At 51.0% G+C, this 26,779-nt stretch overlaps 1 protein-coding gene across 1 annotated transcript; it reads right to left on the reverse strand.

The window, feature by feature from the left end:
- Nucleotides 1-263: 263 nt before the first annotated feature.
- Nucleotides 264-15,537, reverse strand: HDHD5 (haloacid dehalogenase like hydrolase domain containing 5; the record flags this gene model as incomplete). Its single annotated transcript, XM_084255045.1, has 8 exons — nt 264-582; nt 761-949; nt 2,819-2,993; nt 4,274-4,307; nt 5,554-5,647; nt 6,523-6,635; nt 7,650-7,853; nt 15,412-15,537. 8 exons carry the CDS (start codon nt 15,535-15,537, stop codon nt 264-266), a joined length of 1,254 nt encoding a protein of 417 aa, XP_084111171.1.
- Between the last annotated feature and the right edge of the window lie 11,242 nt (nt 15,538-26,779).

Below are 26,779 nucleotides of genomic sequence, written 5' to 3' on the forward strand. Positions count from 1 at the left end.
GAGACTGGCCTGAGGTCAGACTGCCAAGGGTGGCAGACAGGAACTGTGCCCACAATATCCCGAGAGTTCTACCCCCAGTGTTCCCAGGGTAAGATTCTGTGGCTGCTGCCCTGCAGGGGAGAAAGCCAGTGAGTGCCCCCCCTCCCAGCCGGGCTGCGGCAGGAAGCAGGCCCTGAGTGGCCGCCTGCCAGCGACCCAAGCAGAAGGCCACAAGCAGGACTCCCTGGAGCTCCAGGCTGTCCTGCCCCCACGCATGGCCCCTGCTACAAAGTCCAGCCTTCCTTGTGGAGAACGAGCTGCACAGCCTCGTCCACGTCGCGCACAACATGGGACGCCTGCATGAGCCCTGGGTTGAAGCCGAAGTCCCGGTGCCCGTGGAATGGAGCCTCCTCCCCGCCCGGGGCAGGCTGTGTGGCCCCCGGGACCTGGGGACTGTACACACCAGTGCAAACCAAGATGGAGGTACAGCTCTGCGTGGCGGAGGGCCGCTGCTTCTGCAGGTCCCCAGGCCCGTCACGCTTCGCCATCTGCAGGTGCTGGTGGAACAGGTTGGCACCGTAGACATCAGACATGGGGTTATCACTGCAGGGACAGCCACACCAGAAGAGGAAAGAGGAGAAAACCCAGGTCAGTGTTGGAAGGAGAGAGCAACGACGAGGGTGGGGCTGGAGGTGTGCACCAGATACAGGGAGACAGGTAGGGGTGAGTAGGAGGAGCAAGGAGAGTCATGGAAGGGTGGAGGAGATGGGGCACAGCTCACCCGACTGCATAGAGCTTCTGGATGGGGGCAGCCCAGCCCCGCCTCTCTGCCTGCTGCTGGATCAGATCCTCCGCGTACTGGTACGTGAGGACGCTGGGTTTGCCCATCAGGCCCTCATATCGCAGCTCTTTGCCCGTCACTTTCCGGTAAATGGCTTCCAGGCACAGCAGAAAGGTGCCATGGCCAAACCTGCCGGAGGAGAGGCAGCAGCTCAGCCCCCGCCCCGGCTCTGTCTAAGCTCCATCCTGCACACCAGGGGTTCCATCCAGGGGCCCACGCAGCAGGTCGAAGTGGAATCACTTCTCCTGAGAAGTGATTACATACATGACCTACAAAGTTTAAGACCCGCGCTTATCTAAAAACATTTACTGGGCACTGCTCCGGCCCAGTAAACAGATCAGATTTAACTGATCAGATTTAACTGATCAGATTTAACTGATCAGATAGAGACAAAAGATCAGATTTAACTTGAGAAACCCTGTGAGAGCGCTATGGTTATCCACGTCTTCCAAGTGAGGAAACCAAGACGATAAAACGATTTGTGACCCGCTCGGTGGCGGAGGCACGGTCACAACCCGGGCACTCAGGCACCAGGAACAGAGGGTGAAGTTCCGCTTACACTTGCAGCGAGGCCTGCTGACCACTCTCCCCTGCTTTCTCGGGGCCGATTCGCAGCTACACGAATTGCTCTGAGGTGAGGAAAATGACATGCCCCCACCATTGCTGCCGCTGGTGTGCAACCCTGGGACTAGGTCACTACCAGCCGAAGAAGTCAGAAGTGCTGCTGATTTCTCCAAAGCATCCTTAAAGCTGGCGGAGCTCTTCTCTAACCTCCCCGACTCCTCCCTCTGCCTGGGGCGCTGCTATGATGACTGGCGCCCAGGCAGCCATTCTGGATTATGCGGTGAAGTACTGCAGGGCAGGAAATCAGGAGGGGCCTGGGCTCAGACCAGCGGGGCTCCCGTACAAGCCCTGGCTGCCTACCCCACTTCTGTTATGTGAGAAACGTGCTGTTTGCTCCAGACACTGTTGTTTTGGTTTTCATCCCTTACTGCCTCACCAAATCCTGATGCGGAACAATATATTAAAATTTACACTTCAGTGTGCCTTACATAATAAATTCTATTTTTTGAATGTTAAAGTATTGAGTGAAAAATTAACCTCAAGAATGGTTTATAAATTAAAACTTGCCCCCTTGCTCCTCAGTTCACAGCCTACATAAGCAACACCCCCTCACCGATTGTCAGCATACCCCAACTCTTGGAAGAAATTCTTAAGAGGAAGTGCCGAACCCCATGCCGCAGAGATACACTTCAAAAGTAACGAGGGCAAACCCCAGGACCTCCACCTCTCTGAGGCTAGTAGGTGGCAGGACCAGCAGCAGGGGTGGCCCTGCCGCCCCCTGGTGACAGCCCAGGCCCAAGGCTCCAGACAGCCAGTGCAGGGGTAAACTGTGACCTTGCAGATACAGCCAAGCAGTGCATGGCAGCCCACAGCTGCTCTCCCAGGAAGGCACCTCTTGGGCCAGAAGAAGGACTGCTCTACAGTGCTTGGCCTCAGGACAGGACAGGTGACATTCGCACAGCTGAGCAGGGAATATGGGCCTGCCAGTACCCACATGCCTTTGAGAAGATCACATACCCACTGGCTCTCTTTGCTCTGAACAATTCTCGCTCTCCCCTGGCCCCATGTCTTAAAGGGAAAAGGAAACAAGTGATCGAACCAGTGCTATGGGGTGAAGTGTAGAAAGGAAGAGTTGAATAATTTGCTTGGACACACGCCAGAAGCTGTGCATCATTTGGGTTCTGCTAGTCAAAAAAAGCATGTTCTGTTAAGATCCACTCTCTGTATCTTCTGTATGCAGTAAACTGTAGTTTTGGTTTAATCATCAGTATGTGAAGTAATTCTTGAAACCCCTCCCAGAAGGCCACGTTACCATGGCAACCACAGGTCTACCCAGGAAGGGCTCTGACCTCCCCGGGGGAGCAGAATGACAGTGGGAAACTGCAGTAGCACTGCCCGGGCAGCAGCTGGAAGTAGGCCGGACACTGTCCTCACCTGGGCATCTTGGCTTCAGCCATCCAAAGGAGATCCATGTTGCTGGCCAAGACAGGGAGGTGGGGATAAGGAGCCGTCGCCAGTCCAGTCCCAGGATTCCCGTTGCTGAGAAGCACATCCATGATCAGCTGCAGGCTTGTTTCCCAGCGGACTGGCTCCCCCAGGAGGAGCACTCCTTTAGAGAACAAAGACATGGGTGAGGGCTGCAGGGCACTGGCCCTGCCTTTTGTGGCCGGCGGGAGGCTAGGCTGTGCCATCACCCCGCCAGGGTGCAGCTGCCTGGGCCAGCCCTGAAGGAGCCACTCAACACCCCCCTCCAAGCTGACCACACCAGGGCCCAGGAAGGAGCTTCCTCAAGGCTGCCATCTCACTTGTGTCCACAGGGACTTCAGAGAAGCTCAGCGACCTGCTTCCTTCTGCAGGCTGATGTGCTCCCCACCTCTCGCCCTGCAGGTTCTGGGCAAAAGGATCAATTCCTCAGCCAATTCTCTCTGAACCCCGGGGCTAGTCAACCACAGGGCTTGGGGAGGGCGACCCAGAGTGACAGAACCTGAATTTCAACAACTCTGCCCACTGGCCTCCATGAATGTGGACAGGTTGTTTACCTTCTCCAGGCCTCTGCTTCCTTAACAACACCTACTATTGTTATGAAGATTAAATAGACCTAATAAAGCACTTAGCTCTGCTGAACACACAGCACTCAGCAGGTGGAAGCTGCAGGTCTCAGGTTATAGGACTAGTGGACTCAAAGAGATCTTCTAGAAACCAGAGGACGTATTTTCATGGTCACAGTGACTGACAGAGGGCGAAGCCTGGAAGGGCGGCAGGATGCCACATGCTCAGGGCAGAGGCTCCCAATCAAAACCCACCCCAGATCCTATTAACATTCAAGTGCCCCAGCTGATTCTCACAAAGGGAGAAAACCTGTTTATAATTACTTGAGCCTAGACTCTAATTCCTTTCTATGCGTAAACACAAAATAGTTTTGGTATAGTCTTAATGAACACTGATTTTTTTTAAAATGCAACTATCACATAAGTCAAGTGATATGAGTACTTTGTAGTTTCAAAACTTTACTAAGAGTTGTTTCATATTTTGGAAACTCACTTCACTAGTGACAACGCTGTTCCTAATTTCTGAATAAATAAAATTTATCCACCAATGAACCAATAAAACACACCTTTATCTAAATGCACATCGGTCTGCACTTGTAGCTCTAACTTTCATGGCAATTTCTACTTCATTAAAATAATAAGGCATGTGATATGGGGAAGGAAAGCCTGACAATGAATATTTGAGGTACGAATGGCAGAGCCAAGACCAGAGCCCAGATGACCTCTGTCCAACACTCCCGCCATGTCATCCATCCACAAGGAAACAATCACCCTCAAACAGCCTCCAGGACCTGAGAGCAGAGAGGACAAGGCAGACACACCCCAAAGAGGCCTCGGTTACCTTCAATGGCAGGGAAGTCTGTCCTGGGAAGGGGCTGCGGGAGACAAGAACAGACCCATGAATGCCACAGTCCCTTCCCACTGGCAGGGAATCACACGCCGGTTTCCAGAGTGGGTGGAAGGAAAGACAAGCCGGGGAGGTTTCGACGACCCCGCAGCCCCGCCAAAGCCAAGGAAAAGCCAGACAGAACGGGGGAGGGAGGGTCAGCGAGAGGGATCGGGTTAGTCACGGAACAGGCTGAAGGAGACCACGGAGGAAGGTCAGCTGGGAGGAGGGGCTGGCCGGCAGGCCCAACGAGGCTAGGCGGGGCAAGCGTCTAGAATCACGCAGCTGAGGACGCGGTGAGCCTAGGGAGGAAAAGGCGGCCATCAGGGCCTGAGGGACCACAGCTTTTGATGTCAGATTAGGAAGCAGAAGCTGTCACTGTACCAGCATTTTGGGGCCCACCCCTCCCCAGGCTACTGCAGTGTGGGCTCTGCCACCAACCGGCCACGGAACCCCGGGGAGGGCGCGCCCCACGTGGAGCCGGTCTCCGAGCTGTCCTGAGATCAGCTCCAGCTCTGGCACCGTCTCCACACAGGGCGCGGCAGCAGGAGCTCGGCACAGGGGCAAGCACTGGGGCTCGTCGGGGAGCTCTGGGTCGTCTGCTTTTAGCTGCTTTCAGTCCAATCTGACAATGGTCTGACTTAAAATACAGGCTTTGTGACATATACAAAGGTCCCGCGAGGAAGAAGAGGGCCCCACGGAGACGGGCGGCCACGCTCGAGAGGGCCCACGGAGGCTCTGTGGCTGCGGCGCAGAAGAGAGGAGAGATCAAATCGGCGTGTCAAATAGGAGCCAAATCTAAGAGGCTGCGCAGTCACAGAGTCGCCAAGCACATGGCAAGCAGGCCCACTCTCTGGTGCGCTTCAGGGCCAAGTGGTAGCAGTGGCAAATTTAGCAAAGGTTAATGGTTCTCCCAAGCAACACTGGGAAAGCCGGCCGGTAAAATTATAACTACAAATTGGAGGACATGCTGGGGTAGGGAGAGGGGTTCTCAGTTAATTTCAAACTGCAGGAAAGAAAGGCCTTAGGAGCCGACTGCCTCATCGGTGCAGATCTGTGGAACAAAACCCCTGGCCAGATCTGTGGAACAAAACGCTTCTCCAAGGAGGCAGCTATGGGATTCATGGACAAGATGCAGCCGTGAGCAGAAGGGTGGCAAGGTGAGGGGGGCGGGCAGCACAGGAAGCAGGCGGCCAGCACTGGACACGGAGACCCTGGGGTGTGCTCCTGATTACCGTGCTCTTCGGCCGCCGCTCCAGATCCACCATGTCAAGCACAGGAAAGGCCATCCGCAGCTTGTCCACAGTGATCACATTCTCAAAGCCCAGTCTAGAGTGAGGTCAGGGAAGCAAAGCTGGACAGTTCTGGGCAACGGTGTCACTCTTATGCATCAAGTCACGACTGAGGACCAACCAAGCCTTGAAACCAGTGAGAGCCGCACAGCACCAGCCAGGCCAGTGCTGATCCTGAAGGTGCTGGCAGCAGGCCGGGACTGCACAGGAAGAAGGGGGTGCATCCACAGTTATCGGGCGACTCCTGCTGCCGGGCCCCACTTAGGCGTTAAGAGGGGTACCCGGGCATACAAGAAGCTCTGTCCTCAGGCAGAGTACCTGCCAGAGCCCATCCACACCTGCGCTCTGAACCGGGTGCCACGGAGGGCTGAGGAGTTCACACGAGGAGACTCCTGCTGAGCTGGGCAAAGATCTTGAGAAGTTAGAACTGAACTGAATCTGAAAGATGAACTGGATTCCGCCAGGAAGGGAGGCCATGGGGAGGGAGGCCAGCTCCAGCCTGCTCTCTCGAAAACCTGCCTCCACTTGCCTATCCTCAATTCCCACTTGCAATTGTAAGGGGCCACAGTTTCAGATTATTCTCAAATAATAAACTCCCCAAACTGCACTGATTCCGCACTGCCCTCATACAAGTTCACTTGTTGGTAAGGTGAGCCTCACCCGCGTTGCTCTCCAGCCCCACCTTAGCCTAACCCAACCTCCTGCTCCAGGGGCCCTGCCCCATCCCTATCTTTGCTGCCTCTTCAGCTTCATCCCCTACATGGGGAACCTCAAGCATCTCCTGTGGCACAGCCAAGCCACTAAGCCACAGGAACTCCTGACCCAGGGGTGTCCCTTCCCCTCAACACCCATGGTTGCCAAGTTTAGGCCTGGCCCCCTCCTCAGTCAGAGCAAGAAGCATCAAAAGGATACAACCGGGCATTTTCCACCACAGGCCCCTGCCCAGACACTAGCATTCGCTTCCCGTGGTACTTGGAGAAGAGCTTCAAGGGGCTGTGAGAGAGAATGACTTGGTCTGGATCCACCTGCGGGGACAGCCAGAGACAGGAGGGCAAAGGGAGATGCAAGAGTTGAGGGAGAATAATGTGAAATAGGTGCCAGTTTCTTTCACCCAGGAAGAAAAAGAAACCTCCCAGAAAAAGCAGGGCGGGGGGAGTCCTCTCTGACACCCAACACTGCTAGAACTACCTGAACAGGTGTGAGGAAACCCATCTCCTTTGGCTCTGAGTACAACAAAGCAAGCAAGCAGGAAGCACTGTGGGTGTGGGTTCTGAATGCACACCCGGCCTGCTGTGCTCAGTTCACCCCCTGGATTTCAAGCCCCCTTTGGAACCTCAGGGTTTGCATGCATGTTCTTTGTCACGGCCATGGAACTCTGCCTCTGACTTTGTTTTCAGTTCTACTTAAAGACTTAACTGTTGACTTAGCATTTGTATTAATTCCAACAAAATAATTTGGAATCCTCTCTGGAAGCCACGGAGGGAAGCAGATTTATTCCTCTACTCTCTGCATTCACCTCAAGCAGGGTCACCCACTCAAACAGCCATTTAATTTACTGTCTTGGTTCCAAAGAACTGTTTCCCAAAACTAAAGCCGCCCTTAACAAAGAAGAATGTGTCAGTCTGGGGGCACAACATGAAATTGCACGTGGGTGCTTTTGGGGGACAGGTTCCTCCAGTTGGGCACGTCATATTGACAGAGAAAGAGGGATATTATTTTAGAGTCCAACTAGTATATGAAGTTTAAGCAAATGAGACCCTGCTCTCCAGGGGGTGACAATCCAAAAGACACAATCCTGATGCCCAGAAGAAACAGCTGCAAAGACAGGAGTGTGCAGTTGACAAACATGTGGGCAGAACTTCCGTGTTCAACATACACATGTATATAAATGACCCTGCTGGTGAGCTGCTACTCATGAGGCTGGGCTCGAACCTGAACTTATTTTCCAGCAGTGTTCAAAGGAGGCTTAGTGAGCGCTAGAGTGGAGATTCCATGGGAACCAGGTCCTGGGGCTTCCATGCCTTTGGCTGTCTCCTTACCTTGACCCCCAGCAGGGCTGTGAGCTCCTGGGCTTTGCCATCTTGTAAGATGTTGCCAGCATTCGTGACAAAGACCACAGGCACCTGCAGCTGGCCCTGGGAGTTCACCAGCCTGCGGAAGGCTTCCAGAGCCGAAGGGATCACTTTGTGGCCCCGCACCAACACTCCATCAATGTCCAGTAAGAACCCAAAGGTGGGTGAGCTCTGCACAGAGGGGGAAGAAAACCTTCACTGAGTCAAGGAGCCAAGAGGAGGGAGGAATAGACATTACATAGAAGGGCTTGACATCATTATCCAGGTTGCCCAGGGTCCTTAAAAAAACAACATCAGAAAGAACAAAAACAGGGTCAGAGGATCTCCTGCAATTCCATTGATCACAAAGACTTAGTCTTTTTTTCATGTTATTTGTAAGTATACACTATCAGGTTTAGATTATTTTTGCATAATTAACGTTAAGTGAATTTTTAATTGGTGAACGGGGAAATTTAAAAACCATAATCCCTGCACTTTAACATGACCCATCAATACTTCCTTTCATCTTTACTTTTCTACCCTTTTGTTTGCCATCTAGCTACGACTACGCAATCTGTTCTTTCTGCCTGACCTAAAAGCATTTTTATCTGTTTCAAGAGCCTTCATAACCGCTTTTTAAATTTTTGTTTTATAACACACATGAGTTAAAAGTAAGACCTTAATTTCCAACAAATGATATAAAAATGTTTTTAAAGTTTCTTACCTCCTTCTACCCAATGCTATTCTCCATCTTGCTTATTTTCCAGAAACTTTTTAAAGGTATATACTATATCAATTTCTTCTCTCCTAACACAAAATTGGTGTTATGTTATCCTTTCATTTCCAGCTTACCTGTTTTCAGCTACTATCTCTCAGCTACCTTTCCATACAGCTCTACCTCTGAAACTCATTTCTGGCTATGTAACACTCTGAGCGAACAAGTCACTAATATGTTTCCTCTATTTTGCTCATGTAGGTTTTTCCACAGTTTTGCAATCATAAGGACACAGGAAACTCTTTTTACTTATTGGTTTTTTCACATGATAGGGTTTTTCTTCGGCTGTATTCTTAAAACTAGGAGTAATAATTCAAAAACATACAAACATTTTAATGATGTAACATCCACTGACAAATTTTTTTTCAACATGTCTCAATTTACATGGCCACTGGTAATGCAGTTCACCTTCACCAACACTGATTTTCACATGTATCAAAGACTTTAATTATCAAATGTCCTGTCAATTAAAAAAAAAGTATCACATCTCAAGCAGCACTTAGATTTTAAATGTTGAACACTGTTCTTTTTTAAAAAAGTCCATTCCATTTATTATTTTATGAACTGTCTGCTGACATGTTTTTCAAGTGTCAAAGTTGTTCAACAGAACCCGTGTGTTACTCTCCTTTTGTTGATTAAGTTCAGGCCATTTTTACTGCACAAACCTCTTTGGCTGTGAGGAATAACCCAAGATACAGACAAAGAGCAGGCAAACCACCTTCCAGCCCCTTATTCCTTAGCCAGAGTGAAGAACAAGCAACCAGTCTGGGAAACACTCAAGTCCACTAAAATGACAGCATTTCCCCAAGTGCAAATCAATTCTGAGGATTTAAGTTCTGAGTAAATAAACAAAAATTAAATAGAGGTAGTTTCTTAGAAGGGAATTTCAGCCAGCCAATGAAAGAATTAAATCCATACATTGATTTAACAAGGATCTATTGATAGTCCGATTGGCACCAGACAAGCACCTCGACAACCTGGCAGAAGTGACTTCTGTCTACACAGTTCAATCAAGATGACAACTGAGGACCTCCCTGGTGGCACAAGGGGTTAAGCACCGCACTATGAAGCAGTCCACAACCTCTGCAGCACGAGTTCGATCCCCGGCTGACCAGGGAGCAACCCACATGGCGCAGAAGACCTCTCCTGTCTCGCCCGCTGCTCCCCCTCAGCAGTGTATTTCAGTCTGCCTGTTCTGTTCCCCACTCTGTCTCTGGTGCATCCTCTCACCTCCTGCATCGCTGGCCTGTACCCCAGTTCTTGTGTGCATAAATAAATAACTCTTTAAAAAATAATAAAATAAAAATAAAAGACGACAACTGAATAAGCAACCACAGGACCATCTACACTGAGTGCCACATGAAGCCATGACAGGGAGTAAGGGGCTCTGAGAGTCTGCATCAGGGGTCCCTAACCTCTAGCACGTGGAGAGGATTGGCCATCACAGGGTCCTAGGTCACCGAAGGAGCCTAATGTCACAGGAAAGTGGCAGCAGCAGACCAGTGCTGCAGAAAAATCTTGGATGGGTTCAAGAGGTAGGCTGGAGACCCGTGGAGGCCAACTGCAGTCCGAGACAGAGATGGTGGACGTGAGGGCAAAAGAGCCAGGACCTGGGACCCATTAGATGCAGGGACTGACAGACGGGGCCTCAGGGACCCCCAGGCTTTTTCTTTTCAGGCTTGGGAACCAGAAGGATGGATGCTGGTCTCATGCACTGGTAGCAGCAGACAGGGGGTGGGGAGGGGCAGGTGACAGTCCTACACTGAGCTCCTTCAGTGGCCCACACAGGTCGTGCTTTCAGATGTGGAGGACAGGCAAGCACAGACATCCACAGTGCACAGAAGGTCCTGGAAATGAAAATCCGGAAGGTGTCTGTTCTGAAGAGAGATGAAACAGGCGTGAGAGCAGGCGTGAGGCTCACCAGGAAGGAGGCACAGAGTCAGCAGTAAAGGAGCGAGGCATGGCCGTGGGGCCAGGACAGCAGGAAGCAAGGAGTGGGTTTCTGGTACAAGTGAAAGAGGCCAAGGAAAGGGCCTCCCCGGTGGCGCAGCAGTTGAGCGCTGGGTTGCAAAGATGCCCACGGCCTCTGCGGCACCGGTTCGATCCCCGGCTGCTCCCCGGCCACCGGAGGAGGGTCCCGCATGGTGCGCAGACCTCTCCTGCTGCCCGCTGCTCCCCTCAGCAGTGGATTTTGGTCCTTCTGCCTGCTCTGCTCCCCGCTGTGGCTCTGGTGAATTCTCTCACCCTCCCGCGCTTCTGACTGTACCCAGTGCATGTATAAACAAAACAAGCAAACAAACAAACAAATAAACAAAACATGCCTCTATTAAATAAATAAATTACTTATTTAAAAAAAAAAAAGGCCAAGGAAAGACTACGTAGTAATGATCCCACCTCCCCTCCACTGAAGAAGCTGCCCAGGGAGGCCTCTTCCTGCTCCTTCCGCTTGTGCACAGAGCCCCTGGCCTCAGACAACAGCAGCTTCAGCGCCAGCAGGGAGGTGAGAAGACTGAGAAAACAGAAGAAAAGCAACTTAAACCAAGAAGACATCACTCTGACACCAGCGCACTGAGCACTGCGCGGAAACACCCAGCAAACAGTCGCTAACTCTCGGCTCCAGGGGCAGATCCTATTGCAGCCCCAGACGCGCATTGTGCTGGCACTGGGCTAGCTGATAACAAAGGTATTTTTATGTAATCCTTAACCAGCACCCTGGGGTGGGGGTGGGGGTTGGGGTTATCACCTCCAGTCAACATCGCCCAGCAAAAGGCGTCTGGTAGAACATGGCACTCAACACGGATTTAATGGCTAATCTGACTGGGTGGATAAGAAACCAGATTCAGAGAGAATAACAAGGCAAAGGTGACCCAGTTTACAAGTGTCAGAATCAGAGTTCAGCCTCAAACTGCGTGCACACGAAGCCCAAGCTCTCCAGGCAGCCTCTCAGGCAGCACCCAGAGGCGAGGAAGGGGTTGGGAGGGCTGACTATGTGAGAACACTGCTTCTCTCACCTGCAGCCAGCACCCCGCAAAGTTCACTTCTCCTTTGTCCTCACCCTGCTCCTGTTCCCACTGGCCACGGTGCCTCCCTCTTCTTCCACAAATCTCACTAGAAGGGGATCCTGACCCCTACCCACGGGGCGCTGGGTAGATCTTGGGTGGCCATAAACTCCCTTCAAACTGTGTGCTTTTTCCTTGGGGAAAGGAGTCATGGCTCGCCCAGATTTCATCATTTCTTCTCAGAGACTGACTGCACAGGTCTGAAGCAAAGAGGAGTATGAGCTGCCCTTAAACTTACCCCCCCAAACCTGGCCCGGTGCTCAGACACTCACAGGTGCTTACACACTCGCAGGTGTTGAATGATGCAAAGTTTAGGGGGGCACCTCCTACCCAAGGAAGTCAGTGACTCCTGGAAAGCAAGTCCCTGGAAGTGAGGACAGTGTCCGCCCAGCACGGTCTGCAGCTTCTTGCACTGGACGGACACGCACACCGTGTTGTGAAAACTTACATGTAAAACTCTCTTGCCCATCGTTTTGGACAATCGGGGAAACAGTAACAAAGATTGGATTTTAAGTGATATTAACAACTACTAATATTGTAAAGTTTAATGACATGTGGTTATGTGCAAAATGCCCTTGTTTTCTTAGAGGTACACACTGAAGAGATGTGCATTGAGGTGTCAAGGTCACAGTTTCATTTTGAAAATCTTGCACTTGTAAAAAAAAAAAGACACAGTAGGGAGATAAGAGCAAAGCAATTGTGGCAAAATGTTAATAATTATTGAATAGGAGATGAGAATATGGGCTTCATATTAGTGTTCTGTTTTCAGATATTTGAAAACTTACATATTTAAAAAAACAAAATAGCTAATTCGTGCTGAAGGCTCCAAAATCTAACAATACAGTCTTCATGGTCTTAGTGACTATATGCTCCTCACAAGATTGGCTCTCTTAAGACATAAGAATCCACAGTCCCTGCACTCAAAACAGGAAGGTTTTTAGGACTATTCAGCAATAACCTTAAGGTTCCTTCATCTATAACTATATAGTGAATGATCACACACCTCAAATCTTCAGGTGAAGGTACAGAGAACCAGGTACCAGCAACACAGAACACCAAATGATAAGTCGCACTAATGCAAAATGTTAATAACTGGGGGATGTGGAGGGAGGGGTGTGTATATAGGTCTTCTCTATACTCCCTGGTCGATTTTTCTTTAAATCTAAACTTGCCCTAAAAAATAAAGTCCAGGCCTCCCTGGTGGTGCATAGTGCTTCACACTATGAAGCAATCCCCAGCCTCTGCAGCATGAGTTCGATCCCCGGCCAGCCAGGGAGAAACCATATGACAAAGCAGATCTCTCCTGTCTCACCCACTGCTCCCCTCAGCAGTGTATTTCAGTCAGTCTGCCTGTTCTGCTCCCCACTGTCTCTGGTAAATCCTCTCACCCCCGCCCCCACATCTCTGGCCTGTATGCATAAATAAATAAATCTTAAAATAAATAAATAAAGTCCATTAATTGTTTTTTTTTTTTTTTGTAAAATGAAGGTACCCAGAGAAAAGCAGGGAGGGATCAACTTTTTCTTGTCATTCTTTTTAATTTCATTTGATTTTCTTTTTATTTTCTTCTCTATTCTGTTTTTTCTTCATTTGATTTATTTTTTTAACTAGTACAGGGTATTACACCAGATCCTCTAATTAAAGTCCATGCTCGTAGCAGTGACAAGATACGTGATTTTTAAGACTAGTTTGAAATGAAGGGACCCCTATGATGTTCCTTTGTGTTTTTGTTTCTTACCTGGAATTGCTCCATGTTTTCAACAACAGCATGACAGCTTTCATCACTCCACTATCTACTCCAACCAGTTCCACATTTGGGAGAACCATGGGTCACTATGCAAAGTATCCTACCTACATTCTCACAAAGAGTGCATGGACAGTGCATGGCTCATATACTTGTCACACAGATGGAGAAACTGGAGCTTAGAAAGCTAAGTCATATGCCTTAAGTCAGCAGTCAGTAAGTAAACTGTATGGGCAGTGTTTAATTCTGAAACTACTACTTTCAAATTCTGTACTATGCCTCATCCTGTTCTTCCCTTTTGCTCTCTCTGTCAGAAAAGTCATTCAGACATCTCAAGACCTGCAAAGACACTAGACTCAATACAGTAGTTATACACGATTGCAGAGCTATATTTATTGGATCACTTTTTACAAAGTCCTTTTATCAACACATTCTCATTCCATACTTCCGGTGTGGTCACATCTTGCTCTGTGACACTGGTCACATCACTTAACTTCTTGGACTCTTAGCTGTTTATATGCAAAATGATAGCAAAGGTAGGTATCACAGTGGTTAACAACTAGGACTCCAGGCCTCTCTGGTGGCTCAAGGGATTAAGACGCAACCTATGAAGCTGTTCGCAGCCACTGCAGCACAAATTTGATCCCTGACCAGGGAGGTCACCTACATGGCACAGCAGACCTCTCCTGACTTGCCTGCTGCTCCCCTCAGCAGTGTATTTCAGTGGATCTGCCTGTTCTGCTCCCCACTGTCTCTGGTGAGTCCTCTCACCCCCTACACCTCTGGCCTGTACCCCAGTTCTTGTATGCACAAATAAATATTAAAAAAAAAAAACAAACGAGGACTCTGGCACCAGACAGCCCAGACTGCCCTGTGTTTCAGATTCTGCCACTAAGCAGCTGTGTGCTTGTTCATGCTACTTAACCTCTCTGTGCCTCATCCCTCCAGCTGTGAAACAGGAATAATACCTCATACTTCACAAAGTTGTGATGAAGGTTATATGACTTAATAATTGGAATTTCTTAAAATAGTGCCTAAGACAAAGTAAATCTAAGTGGTTTAAGTAAAATTACATCAAAGGGTTTCTGTGACAGGATTATACAGATATAAAATAATACCATTATCATTTAGAAATGTGAATTTAGAAGACAAAGTTGTGAAATGATGGATTTGGAAGACAAATTTTTGTCTTTCTTTAAAGAAAAGACAAATGACCCATAGAAAGGTGAGGTTCCCGGGCCTCCCTGGTGGCCCAAGGGGTCAAGTCTCAGCACTATGAAGCTGTCCGCAGCCACTGCAGCACAAATTCCATGCCCGGCCAGGGAGCTACCCACATGGCGCAGCAGACCTCTCCTGAATCACCTGCTGCTCCCCTCAGCAGTGTATTTCAGTAGATCCACCTGTTCTGCTCCCCACTCTGCCTCTGGGGAATCCTCTCACCCCCCACCACCCCTATCCCCACCACCTCTGGCCTGCACCCCAGCTCTTGCATGCATAAATAAAATAAATCTTTTTAAAAAGGGGGGGGCGGTCCCTGCCCGCTAACACACCACCAGGGTCATACCTACCGCCAAAGTTGCTGACAGTATTAGATGACCAAAGAAGAGCCTGCCACAAATTGGCGATCTTATGCTAATTCTCCCTACATCTTTCCCCCATTACTCTGCATGCAGCAGCTGCTCATTACCAGTCCGGCATCCGCAAGTGAATGGGATCAAGGCACACAGCCCGCAGAAAATCCACATTCTTTCCCGGGCTGTCCAACTTTCAGCGCGGCTCCTAGAGGCGACTCCATCGCCAGTCCCCAAATGTCTCTCTAAACTAGTCAAAAACCAAAATCCCCTACGGTGCAAATCAAAGGATGCGCAGGAGTCATACCCTGACCGGAAAAACTGGGACCCGGACGGAAACTGCCCTGTCTCTTGAGGTCGAAAGGCAGGGAGAGCCCCACAAACAATCGGGGTGCGCGCTGCGGGCTTGTTTTGCTCACTCTCTCCGCTCAGTGACCTCTAGCTTCCAGGCCCGAGTCTGGGGGAGGCCTGCGCGCCCGAGGCGGGAGCGAGGTGCCCTCGAGGTCAGCTGCCCAGTTCGGGCCACCCCGGCCCGCCGGCCGCCCCCGCCCGCCGCCCCGCACCTGCCCGGGCACCTGCTCGACGGGCCGGGCGCGCTCACCTGTGCGGGGCTCGCAGCGTAGCCCCTCCCGGGGCGCGGGCCCTGGAGCCCCCCGGCGGCCCCCGGCGCCCGCCGCCAGAGGCCCGGCGCCCCGCGAAGGGCGGCGATGCAGCGGATCGCAGCCATCCGGCCGCCCGCCGTGCGCACGTGCAGACTGGCCCCGCCGCCTGTCCCCCCCCACCCCGGCCAGTGGCCGCCCGGCGCCCGGCAGGGCAGGGCGGGGCGCGGGGCATGTCGGGAGTTGTAGTCCCCGCGCGCGGCCGGGCCGGGCAGCGGGCGGGGCCGGGAGGGGCCGGGAGGCGCAAAGTCTAGCCGCTGGGCACACCCCGATTTGGGGCGGGCGGTGACTGCTCGCCGGTGCTGCTGCGTACTTCCTGCGACCTGCGTTTCAGGCCCAAGTCCCGGCTCTCTCAACCCCCGGCGACTTTCAGGGAGAAGAGAAAGGATGTGGAGGCATCTAGGAACGTGACTGAAAGTGGGGTGTGCGTCTGCTGGGCTTAAGCAGCCTGTTCAGCCACCGCTGTGGTCACCTGCAGGTCTGCATTCCTATGCAAAGGTCAGAACTGTCCAGTCACAGGCATAGGAGCCAAACCGTACAAGGTGCCTTTCATGTCAATCAAGAGCAGAAAGCTTGATCACTCTGGGAAGGGTGTGCATCGAGAGGTATGGCCGGGAACAGCCAGGGGTGCTGAGGATGGATGCATAAACTTACTCCAGGCTCATGCATCATGAGGTATGACCGGGAACGCCCGGGGGGCCGAGGACCGATGTATGACAAGGGACCCCAGAAGCTGATCAGTGGAATGCCTTGTTGATAAGACTAGGACCGTGGCGGGGGGGGGGGGGGGGGGTCTGGGGTCTAATTTCCATGACAACACTTGGTCGTCAAGCTGACTCGTGTCCCCCCAAGCCCTAGATAACATTCCTGAGTTTCACCATCCTTTTCTCCTTGTCCTCCTAACACACGTAGCTGATGGTCTATGGTTATTCTAGCAATAAAAAACTGCCGGGATCTTGCAGCATCCTGCTCTGTGCAGCCTGCTCCATGACTCCCAAGTCTTTATCAGTGTGGTGTTGCCCCACGCAGCAGAAGGGCTTGGGAGAGCAACCCTTTCTTTTAAAGTTCAAGTGTCCTGAGTCCCACCCAGTCATCAAGGAATGCTCTTCCGGTGCCAATTATTCATCCTTGTTTTCTTTCAATAATGTTCATTCTAGTCTCCCCTTCCCCCAGGGAGCTCTCCGCTAATGCCTAGAAAGAATACCTACATAAATAATACCCCCAAACTCACGCTTTTTTAAAAAAAAAGATTTATTTATTTATGCATACATACAAGAATGGGGTGTAGGCCAGAGGTGCAGGGGGTGAGAGGATTCACCAGAGACAGAGCGGGCAGCAGAACAGGATCTACTGAAATACTCTGCTGAGGGGAGCAGCGGGCGAGACAGGAGAGGTCTGTTGTGCCATGTGGGTTGCTCCCTGGCTGGGGATCGAACTCTTGCTGCAGAGGCTGCAGATAGCGTCATAGTGCTGTGCTTAACCCCTTGCGCCATGAGGCACGCCCAAATAAAAAAAAATCTTTAAGCAGGAAAGCAAGGGTGTGATTTATTGACTTACCCTTAAAACCCCAACAGCTTCCTCCTTCTACTCTGGCCCCAGACTAGTGAGCTTCCTAACCCCTGCCCATGAGTGAAATGATTGCCCGGCTGTGTGGTAGTGAGATTCCAGGGGCCCAGCTCAGCTCCCACACCCTGCCAGCCTCTCTGGAGGCAGGGAGACACATCTGTCAAGCAAGATTAGAACTTGGACTGAAGCCAGGGAGAAAAGGGACAGAGGAAGTTGAAGTAATTCCCTCAAGAAGTGAGGGGCCTCCCTGGTGGCACAAGGGGTTAAGATGCAACCTACGAAGAAGCTATCTGCAGCCTCTGCAGCATGAGTTCTATCCCCGGCCAGGGAGCAACTACATGGCACAGCAGACCTCTCCTGTCTCACCCGCTGCTCCCCTCAGCAGCGTATTTCAGTGGATCCACCTGTTCTGTTCCCTACTGTCTCTGGTGAATCTTCTCACCTCCACCCACACACCTCTGGTCTGTACCCCAGTTCTTGTATGCATAAATAAATAAATCTTTTTAAAAAAGAAAAAAGGAGTGAATAACTGATGTGCACTTCCATCCTGAAAGCAAGTGTGCAGTGGGGGAGAGCTAGTGGCACCAATGACAGGGCATAGCTGAGGCACATTGGGGGAGCTGAGGGTCCTCCATGGGGCTTCCTGCACAAGTTCACCCCTGCATGTGCTCGAACTCATCTGTCCCCCTTCTTGGAAAGCCAGGAGTCCACGTGTGCACGTTAACCCAGGGCTGAGGTCCAGACTTCCCTGCAGTCCGGAACTGTCTGGAGACCGTAGATTAGAGGCGTGAGGTCTGTCCAGGTCCAGCGAGAGCTGTGGCCAGTGAGCTAGGGTTTTCACCCAGCTCAGGTGGGTCATGTGACCCTGATTTGTAGCCGGGGGTATTTTTATTTATTTTTTAAAATTTTTTTTAGATTTATTTTATTTATTTATACAAGCACTGGGTACAGTCAGAAGCACGGGAGGGTGAGAGAATTCACCAGAGCCAGAGTGGGGAGCAGAGCAGGCAGAAGGACCGAAGTACACTGCTGAGGGGAGCAGCGGGCGGCAGGAGAGGTCTGCGCGCCATGTGGGACCCTCCTCCGGTGGCCGGGGAGCAGCCGGGGATCGAACCGGCGCCACAGAGGCTGCGGGCAGCTTCGCAACCCAGCGCTCAACCGCTGCGCCACCAGGGAGGCCCTATTTTTATTTTTATTTTTTTTTAAGATTTATTTATTTATACAAGCACTGGGGTACAGGCCAGAGGCATGGGGGGGGGGTGAGAGAATCCACCAGAGACAGAGCGGGGAGCAGAACAGGCAAGACAGGAGAGGTCTGCAGTGCCATGTGGGCATCTCCCTGGCCGGCCGGGAACCGAACAGGCACTGCAGAGGCTGCAGAAAGATTCGCAGGCTGCGTTCCACCCGCTGCGCCACCAGGGAGGCCCGGGAGTATTTTTAGAGAAACTGTAAACCTCCAGGCTAAAGGCTTGTCTTGGAACCCATCCCCCAGACCTCTGCACCCCCAACCCCCAGCAGTGGAGGGGAGAGAAGGGTAGTTTCAGACATCTTGACCATCTTGACCCAAAGAACTCGGGAGCCACCTGTCTGAACTGATGAGCTCTCCCCACAGCCGCGCTCTTGCCTCCCCACACCTGCCGGTTTTCCTGCCTGTGCCATGTCCCCTGGTCCCTTCCTGTGCCGGTGCTCTCTCTGCCCCCTTACCACCTGCTCGGGGACTGCTGCCTAAGAGTGGCCGGGGCAGTCGGGACAGTCACTGACGAGGGCCGAGCTGGCTTGTGCTCCAAGCCCGGCAGCAGGACCTCAGAGACTCAGGAAATGAGCTGGCAGCATGGCCTGGCATGCCCAGCCTGGTTCTCCCTGCCAGGCCGGCTGCTCCAGTTAGTGCATCCATGATAAACACAGGTTCATTTCTGAGAAAGAAAAGGGAAGATGGTGAGGGAAAAAGTGGGGAAAGCGATAAGACAAGATTGATGAAGGAAGTTTTGAAAATGTAACAAAGAGATGAGTGAAGAGAAGCTGAGTGCTAAGCCTCTTGGCAACTGGAGATGCCCTAGAGCCCCTGGGCTGGGCTCTGAGATTCAAAAGGGTAACTTGGGCCTCCCTGGTGGTACAAGGGGTTATGACACAGCACTATGAAGCTGTCTGCAGCCACTGCAGCACAAGTTCGAGCCCCGGCCAGGGAGGTGACCCACATGGCGCAGCAGACCTCTCCTGACTCGCCTGCTGCTCCCCTCAGCAGTGTATTTCAGTCAATCTGCCTGTTCTGTTCCCCACTCTGTCTCTGGTGAATCCTCTCACCCCCCTCCCACCCCACACCTCTGGCTTGTACCCCAGCTCTTGTATGCATAGATAAATCTTAAAAAAAAAAAAAAAAAAAAAAAAAAGAATTAGAACATTTACCAAAAATAACCTCTCATCAGAGAATCCTCTCTCCAAGGCAGGGCCAACATGTCACGACAGAGCATCTGGTCCTCCTCAGGTGAGTCCTGCTCCTCCCTCCTGGCAGCCCAGGCCCATCCCACCCCTTAGTGAAGGATATATTCCTCATTGTGCCCCAATTCCTTTAGAATTGCTCCATGTAGATTCTCCATACAAATGTATTAGTTCTTTTCTCCTCCTAATCCTCCAATGTTAATTTGGTGACTCAAGCACCATGAGAGAAGCCAGAGGAGCAGGGATACTTCCTTTCTGTTCCTTTAAATGACCTTTAAATATTTGAGAAATGGTTCGTTTGATTCCTGAGAAGCACAATAATGTACTCAGATCCCTTTTCTCAGTTATCAGTTTGTCAGAAATTAAGAAGCTTGATGACACTCCATGGGCAGCGCTGGCTGGAGCAGGCCCTCCTGTCTACTGTTGGACTCTACAAGGCCTACAGAGGAAAATTTGTCAGTATCTAACAAAATCCCGTCTGTATATTCTCCTTGACCCATCAATCCCATTCTGAGATTCTGTCCCAAAGATACACTGGCAGAAATACAAATTCACTTATTCAGGAGGTTTTTCATTGTAGAATTGTAACGTGTTATCCCCCTAGAAAGGGGAGGGTGTGGGTTCCCCATCCGCCTTAGGAAGGGCAGAGCAAAGCAACTTGGGGACGTTAACAAGGACTTGGGGGAGAGACTTGGGAGAAGACCTGGAGGAGGCACTTGGAGCAGAGAGTGCCTGGGACTTGGGGGACATCGAAGGAGACGCCTGGGAGAGGCTCCTGGGTGAGAGACCTGTGGGGAAGCTGCTAATGGCAGCCTTTCTCTTGACTTGGATTTTGATTTTGCTCTTTTCCTTCCAGACTTGCCTGGCCCCTTCTGCCCCTTTCCTATGAGTCCCCACCAGAAGGTGCCTTAGACTTGTGGCAGCTCTTAGGACTCAGTGGCCCTGCTTTGGGCCAACCCTGTTTGGCCGGGCATTTACCCATGAAAGATGGGTAACTTTGGATGTTTGATTTGGAAACTAGATTCTTTCTCTTCTCTCTATTGCACACTATTTTTATTAAAGTTTTTCTGGGCCTCCCCGGTGGCGCAGCGGTTGAGCGCTGGGTTGCGAAGCTGCCCGCGGCCTCTGCGACACAGGTTCGATCCCCGGCTGCTTCCTGGCCACCGGGGGAGGGTCCCGCATGGCGCGCAGACCTCTCCTGCCGCCCGCTGCTCCCCTCAGCAGTGTACTTCGGTCCTTCTGCCTGCTCTGCTCCCCGCTCTGCCTCTGGTGAATTCTCTCACCCTCCCGCGCTTCTGGCTGTGCCCAGTGCATGTGTAGACAAACAAACAAACAAATAAATAAATAAATAAAACATGCCTCTATTAAAAAAAAAATAAATAAATAAAGTTTTTCTATTTTGGGGTCTCCCTGGTGGCGCAGGGGGTTAGGACACAACCTATGAAGCTGTCCACAGCCACCGCAGCGAGTTCAATCCCCCAGCCGGCCCGTGAGCAACCCACATGGCGCAGCAGCAGACCTCTCCTGACTTGCCTGCTGCTCCCTTACCAGTGTATTTCAGTCAATCTGCCTGTTCTGCTCCCCACTCTATCTCTGGTGAATCCTCTCACCCCCCACACCTCTGGCCTGTACCCCAGTTCTTGTATGCATAAATAAATAAATCTTTAAAAAAAAAAAGTCAAGATCCTATACAATGTACATGTGTATTCCTACCCTTTGTGTAAGGAGTGGGGGGCACACAAATATATTATACATATAATTTTGTTCCCAAACATCTATGGCTATGGTTTCTTTGGAAAATATAATTAACACGAAAAATGAATACGCATCTAGTTCGTTCCATTGAGAGTAACACCAAGCCAAAGATCATGCCTAGTTATCCTTTTTAATCTTCACAACTCTGTGCAGTTACCTGCTGGCCTTTATGCTCTGCCAGTCCCTTCTACAGCAAGTTAAAGGCTGCCCACACAGGGAGCTGAGGCCAGAGGAAAAGCAGGGCTTGGGCAGGAAGGCCACACCCAACCACAGCCCTCTCTATCTGTGTCTGCTGGAGCCTCTGCCTCTGAAGGAGCAGGCACTGGTTTTATCTCCTGCTAAAGCTGGGACCAGTGTGAGATACGGAAGCTTGGCATCTTCGATCTGACCTAGTTAAACTAAGGCTGGTGTCCTGAGGAAAGCGTCTTCCTCAGCAAAGCTGCCTCCTGCTTGCCGCTCTTCTCTGCTTGCTGTCTGCCTCCCCAAGGCCACTGACCTTGCCAAAAGAAGCTAGTAAACAGCAATATTCTGGATTTCTCCTGCCTTTGCATAAAATGTTGCAGCCCTGAATGGTGCCACTCTGCCTTCCAGGATAAATCACACAGTATTGAATATTTACTGAAAAAAGTGAACAAATTGGAAAATTTTGGTTAAAAAGAAAAAAGTGTAGCTTTCCAGCCTATGATACCTGATTGCCCTGCTCCCCGCCTGCTTCCACAAAGCTAAATTCTCATATTTTAGCTTATTACACAAGCCATACTCTACTTCCAGATGATCCATATACTATGTTCCATTTCAGCTAAGATTGGGTGCAGTTGTGGAAACATAAAATCCAAAGGAACAAAATCTTCAACAAAATAAGAGTTTATATCTCTCGTGTGTGACTAAAGTCTGGCAGGAATGGTGAGACAGTGTCACAATCCAGTCTCCTTTAATCTGATTTCTCCACACACACCGTCAACATAGAGCTTCAACTTCATGGCTTAGGATGGCTGCCTGAGCTCCAGCCATCATGTCCACCCTCCACCTAGGCAGAGGGGGTAGAAGAGAGTTGGTTTCTTTAAAGACATTTCCCAGAAATTATACACACACTCCCACTCACTCACCATTAATCACAGCTAGTCATATGAACACACATACCTACAAAGGACACTGAGAATTACAGCCTCATTCCAGGCGGCCATGTGCCCAACTAAGAATTAGTGTGCTAGTTCTAAAGTTAAGGGGGTAACAAATATAGATAACAATAGCAGGTTCTGCCACATTTCTCCTGAAGCAGAGCATAAGACAAGGAGCAGGACCTCTCATCTCAGACCACCAGGCGTGGCCGCCCACTTGTCCACAACAGGAGATTTCTCCTCTAAGATTAACTTAAGGTTTGATGTTTATTCAAAAGGATGACATCGCCCTACCCTCCATCCACTGTTCCTACTGCCTTCCCATACACCATGGTTTCTCCCTGTAGCATTAGCTCTTCCTTAAGAGCATAGAAATGAGGGGCCTCCCTGGTGGCTCATGGAGTTAAGCATCAGCACTATGAAGCAATCTGCAGCCTCTGCAGTATGAGTTCAGTCCCCAACCAGGGAGCTACCCACATGGCGCAGCAGACCTCTCCTGTCTCGCCCGCTGCTCCTCTCAGCAGTGTGTTTCAGTAGATCCACCTATTTTGCTCCCCACTCTGTCTCTGGTGAATCCTCTCACTCCATGTACCTCTGGCCTGTACCCCAGTTCTTGAATGCACACACACACACAAAAGGCATAGAAATGGCAAAGCCAGGGCCTCCCCTGGTGGCGCAGTGATTGAGCGCTGGGCTGCGAAGCTGCCCAGCTGCCCGCAGCCTCCACAGTGCCGGTTCGATCCCCGGCTGCTGGGGAGGGTCCCACATGGCGCGACAGACCTCTCCTGCCTCGCCCGCTGCTCCCCTCAGCAGTGTATTTCGCCAGTCTGCCTGTACTGTTCCCCGCTCTGGCTCTGGTGAATTCTCTCACCCTCCCGCGCTCCTGACTGTACCCAGTGCTTGTATAAATAAATAAATCTTTAAAAAAAAAAAATGGCAAAGCCAGAAAGAACCCTAGGAAATTGCCCCAAGTACTGCTTTCCTTCATTCTGGTCTGTTTAGTGTTCTAGCATATCTTGACGTGCTCGTCAGAAGTGAAGAAGGGCAGGGATTTCTGAAAGAGAACTGGGGTCCTAGATGCAGCTCCGAGCATCAGGGGCTGATTGCAGCAGGTGAAGACGGAGGAAGTCCAGGAGCAGCCATGGCTAGAGTTCAGACAAACGGCTGCCCTCCTGGCCCAACAGACCCTTTCACAACAGACGGTGCTGCCAGAGCCCTTGTCCACTGCAGAAAACTGTGTCTGCTCCTTGCTTTTTCCTTCTAAATGTTGCTCTTATCTTTTTCTTTTTTTCCATTTCTACTTCTCACTTGCCTGGAACAGGTCTTCGGCCTGTTGTCTGTCAGCCAATTGACAGGTGAGTATGTGGCGTCTTCTCCAGGCCTGCCAGAGCTGACGTCAGGGAGGAATCTGGCAAGAGAGAGAAGCCTGTAAGCCCAGGGAAGGGCCCACAGGGCCCTCGTCACCTGGCCTCTTACTCATTCATTTAATATACACTACATGCTTCTTATATTGAAACAATATTTATAACAACAGATATTTGATAACAATCTAGCTGCCAACCTACGGGGACATTATCAAACTGTGGGCAGTTCCCACAGTGAAACACCATGAGTTAGAAAAAGGAAGTACTCTGTAAGCAGTAAAATGGAAAGATCTGCAGGGCAGATTGTTATGTAAAAAGAGCTAAGTTGGAAACAGGGGTTAATAGGTTGCCCTTCATATCAGAAGGAGGAAACAATATTTATATTTGTATTAGTTTGTTTTGCATAAAGAAATACAAGAAACTAATAAAAGCGTTGCAGAAAAAAGGGGGAGGGGGAAGACAGAGGCAAATAAAGATGGGCCTGAGATGTTCCTACATATCCCTTTCATATTTTTTGTTACTTTTGTATACCCATTCAGAGTAAAATCTTATTTTTTAAAAAGGTTTATTTATTTATTTTTAAAGATTTATTTATTTATTTACACAAAAACAGGGGTACAGGCCAGATGTGCAGGAGGGTGAGAGGATTCACCAGAGACCGAGCGGGGAGCAGAACAGGTAGAATGACGAAATACCCTGCTGAGGGGAGCAGCAGGTGAGACAAGAAAGGTCTGCCGCGCCATGTGGGACCCTCACTGGCCGGCCGGGATTGAACCGGCACTGCCGAGGCTGTGGACAGCTTCATAGCACTGTGCTCAACCACCTGCGCCACCAGGGGAGGCCCAAAAGATTTATTTATTTATGCATACAGGAACTGGGGTACAGGCCAGAGGTGTGGGGGGGTGAGAGGACTCACCAGAGACAGAGTGGGAAGCGGAACAGGTAGATTGAATGAAACACACTGCTGAGGGGAGCAGCTGGCGAGTCAGGAAAGGTCTGTTGTACCATGTGGATTGCTCCCTGGCCCGGGATCTAACTCATACTGCAGAGGCTGTAGATTGCTTCACAGTGCTGTGCTTAACCCCTTGCACCACCAGGTAGGCCCCAGAATCAAATTTTAAATACAATCAAAATTTGAACTTGTACTATCTAGTCTAAACTTGTGTAAAGTACAGGAAGGCCCTAAGAAAAGAGCAGGTTTTTCTATCTGGGAGAAGCAACTTAGCGGGAGCAAAGCCTGTGAGGTTAGTTCTAGGGGTGACAAGGTTGAAGCGAGGGTCAAATTACAGTGGGAAGGAAAGGGACCAAAATATGAACAGCAGTAGGACTATGGGTGTTTTTTGGTTTCATCTACACTTGCTTTTTTTTTTTTTAATTTATTTATTTATGCAAACAAGAGCTGGGGTACAGGCCAGAGGTGCTGGGGGTGAGAGGATTCACCAGAGACAGAGTGGGGAACAGAACAGGCAGACTGACGAAATACACTGCTGAGGGGAGCAGCGGGTGAGTCAGGAGAGGTCTGCTGCGCCATGTGGGTTGCTCCCTGACCAACCGGGGATCGAACTCATGCTGCAGAAGTGCTCCCTTGGGCCACCAGGGAGGCCCCTACGCTTGCTTTTTATTGTCTCGCTTTTATTGAGGTGATAGTGGTTTCCAACATGGCATATGCTTGAGGAGGGGGATTCATTTTCTTCAGAGGCAGGTTACACTACCACCCCCACCACCAAAACACCCACAATTCTTCACCACAGTGCATGGGGCCCCCTCCCACCTCATCCATACTTTTTGAAGCTTTCAAATTTACGACCACAGACATGTTGACAATGCGAAATTACTGAAGTGTTACTCTCGACAGGGACAGGAGGTGACAGCAGAGGACGCGAAGCCGGGGTGCGGGCGGCATCCCTGTGGTACCGCGAGTGGCCGCCAGGGGTCAGTAGCGGCCCGCAGCCCGCGCGGCGCCATCCACAGGTGATCCCGAGGAGGCCCCGCCGGGGACGGGCCTTCCACCAGCCTCATCTCACACTAATCGCCATTTGCTTTCCACATGCTTCTGTCTCGGGCCACTTCCCACTAAATGGCAGACAGTGGGGTCTTGGAGGCCTGCCGCTGTTTGCAAGCTGGGGGTGCTGTGCGATGGGGTGAGGGGCAGGAGGAAATTCCTGGGACGGGCCCTGTGGCTGCCCAAGGACCCTGGACAAAGGCAGGCTCCTGGGCTGAGATCCTGGACTCCAAGAATCCACTGGGAAGGGTGGGGAGGAGGCGAGAGACAGGAAATTGAGGCCATTTCTGGGACAGGAACCTGACCAAAGGAGAGCCAGAGGTCAGAAGGGCGTCAGCCCATACCTGGAGGGAGATGCGGCTCCCAGGAGGGCCAAGGCTTTCTGGCTCATCAAAGGGGAAGGTGGAGGTGATTGTTCCAGGGTAGTTGAGACCCAGGAGGCCCAGACCACCGTCTGAGCCCCACAACGGACCTGGGCCCACCTGAGAGTCTGTGGAACCTGTCACTGGGATAGGAGGCCCCGGAGAGGCGCTTCAGACAAGGAGAGAAACCCTCGGTGATGTAGGAAGAGCACTGAGCACCGCTGCCACCTGCTGTGTGACCCTGAAGAGTCAGTTACCCTCTCTGGGCCTTCTTTAGTCCTTTGTAACACAAAGAGGTTAGATAAAATGAACGTCAGGCCCCTCCCACCTCTGACATTCTTTAATCTCAACAGTCTGTCCCTGCTGTCCTTCCCCACCCCAGTGGGATGGGGGTGTAGACATAGCCAATAGTATATAGAAGTGACTCTATGTGGCTTTTAGGTTTAATCACAACAGCGTTCTGCTTTCTCGCCTGGAACACTTATATTGGAGCCTGGGGCAGCCTGCCATGAGGAAGTTCCCAGGAGCCTGGGTGGAACACCCCCCCACACCCCTGCTGAGTCCTGAGATGCAGTAGCTGCTCCAGCCCCACCGCCCGGGGGGCTGCAACCTCAAGAGACTCAGATTAGAACTGCCCCCAGGCTCTCACCAAATTCCTGATCCCCAGAAACTGTGAGAGATCATACATTTGTTCTTCTAGATTGATT

The sequence above is a fragment of the Talpa europaea genome, assembly GCF_964194135.1.
Source record: "Talpa europaea genome assembly, chromosome: 15".
In the NCBI taxonomy this organism is placed as follows: Eukaryota; Metazoa; Chordata; class Mammalia; order Eulipotyphla; family Talpidae; genus Talpa; species Talpa europaea.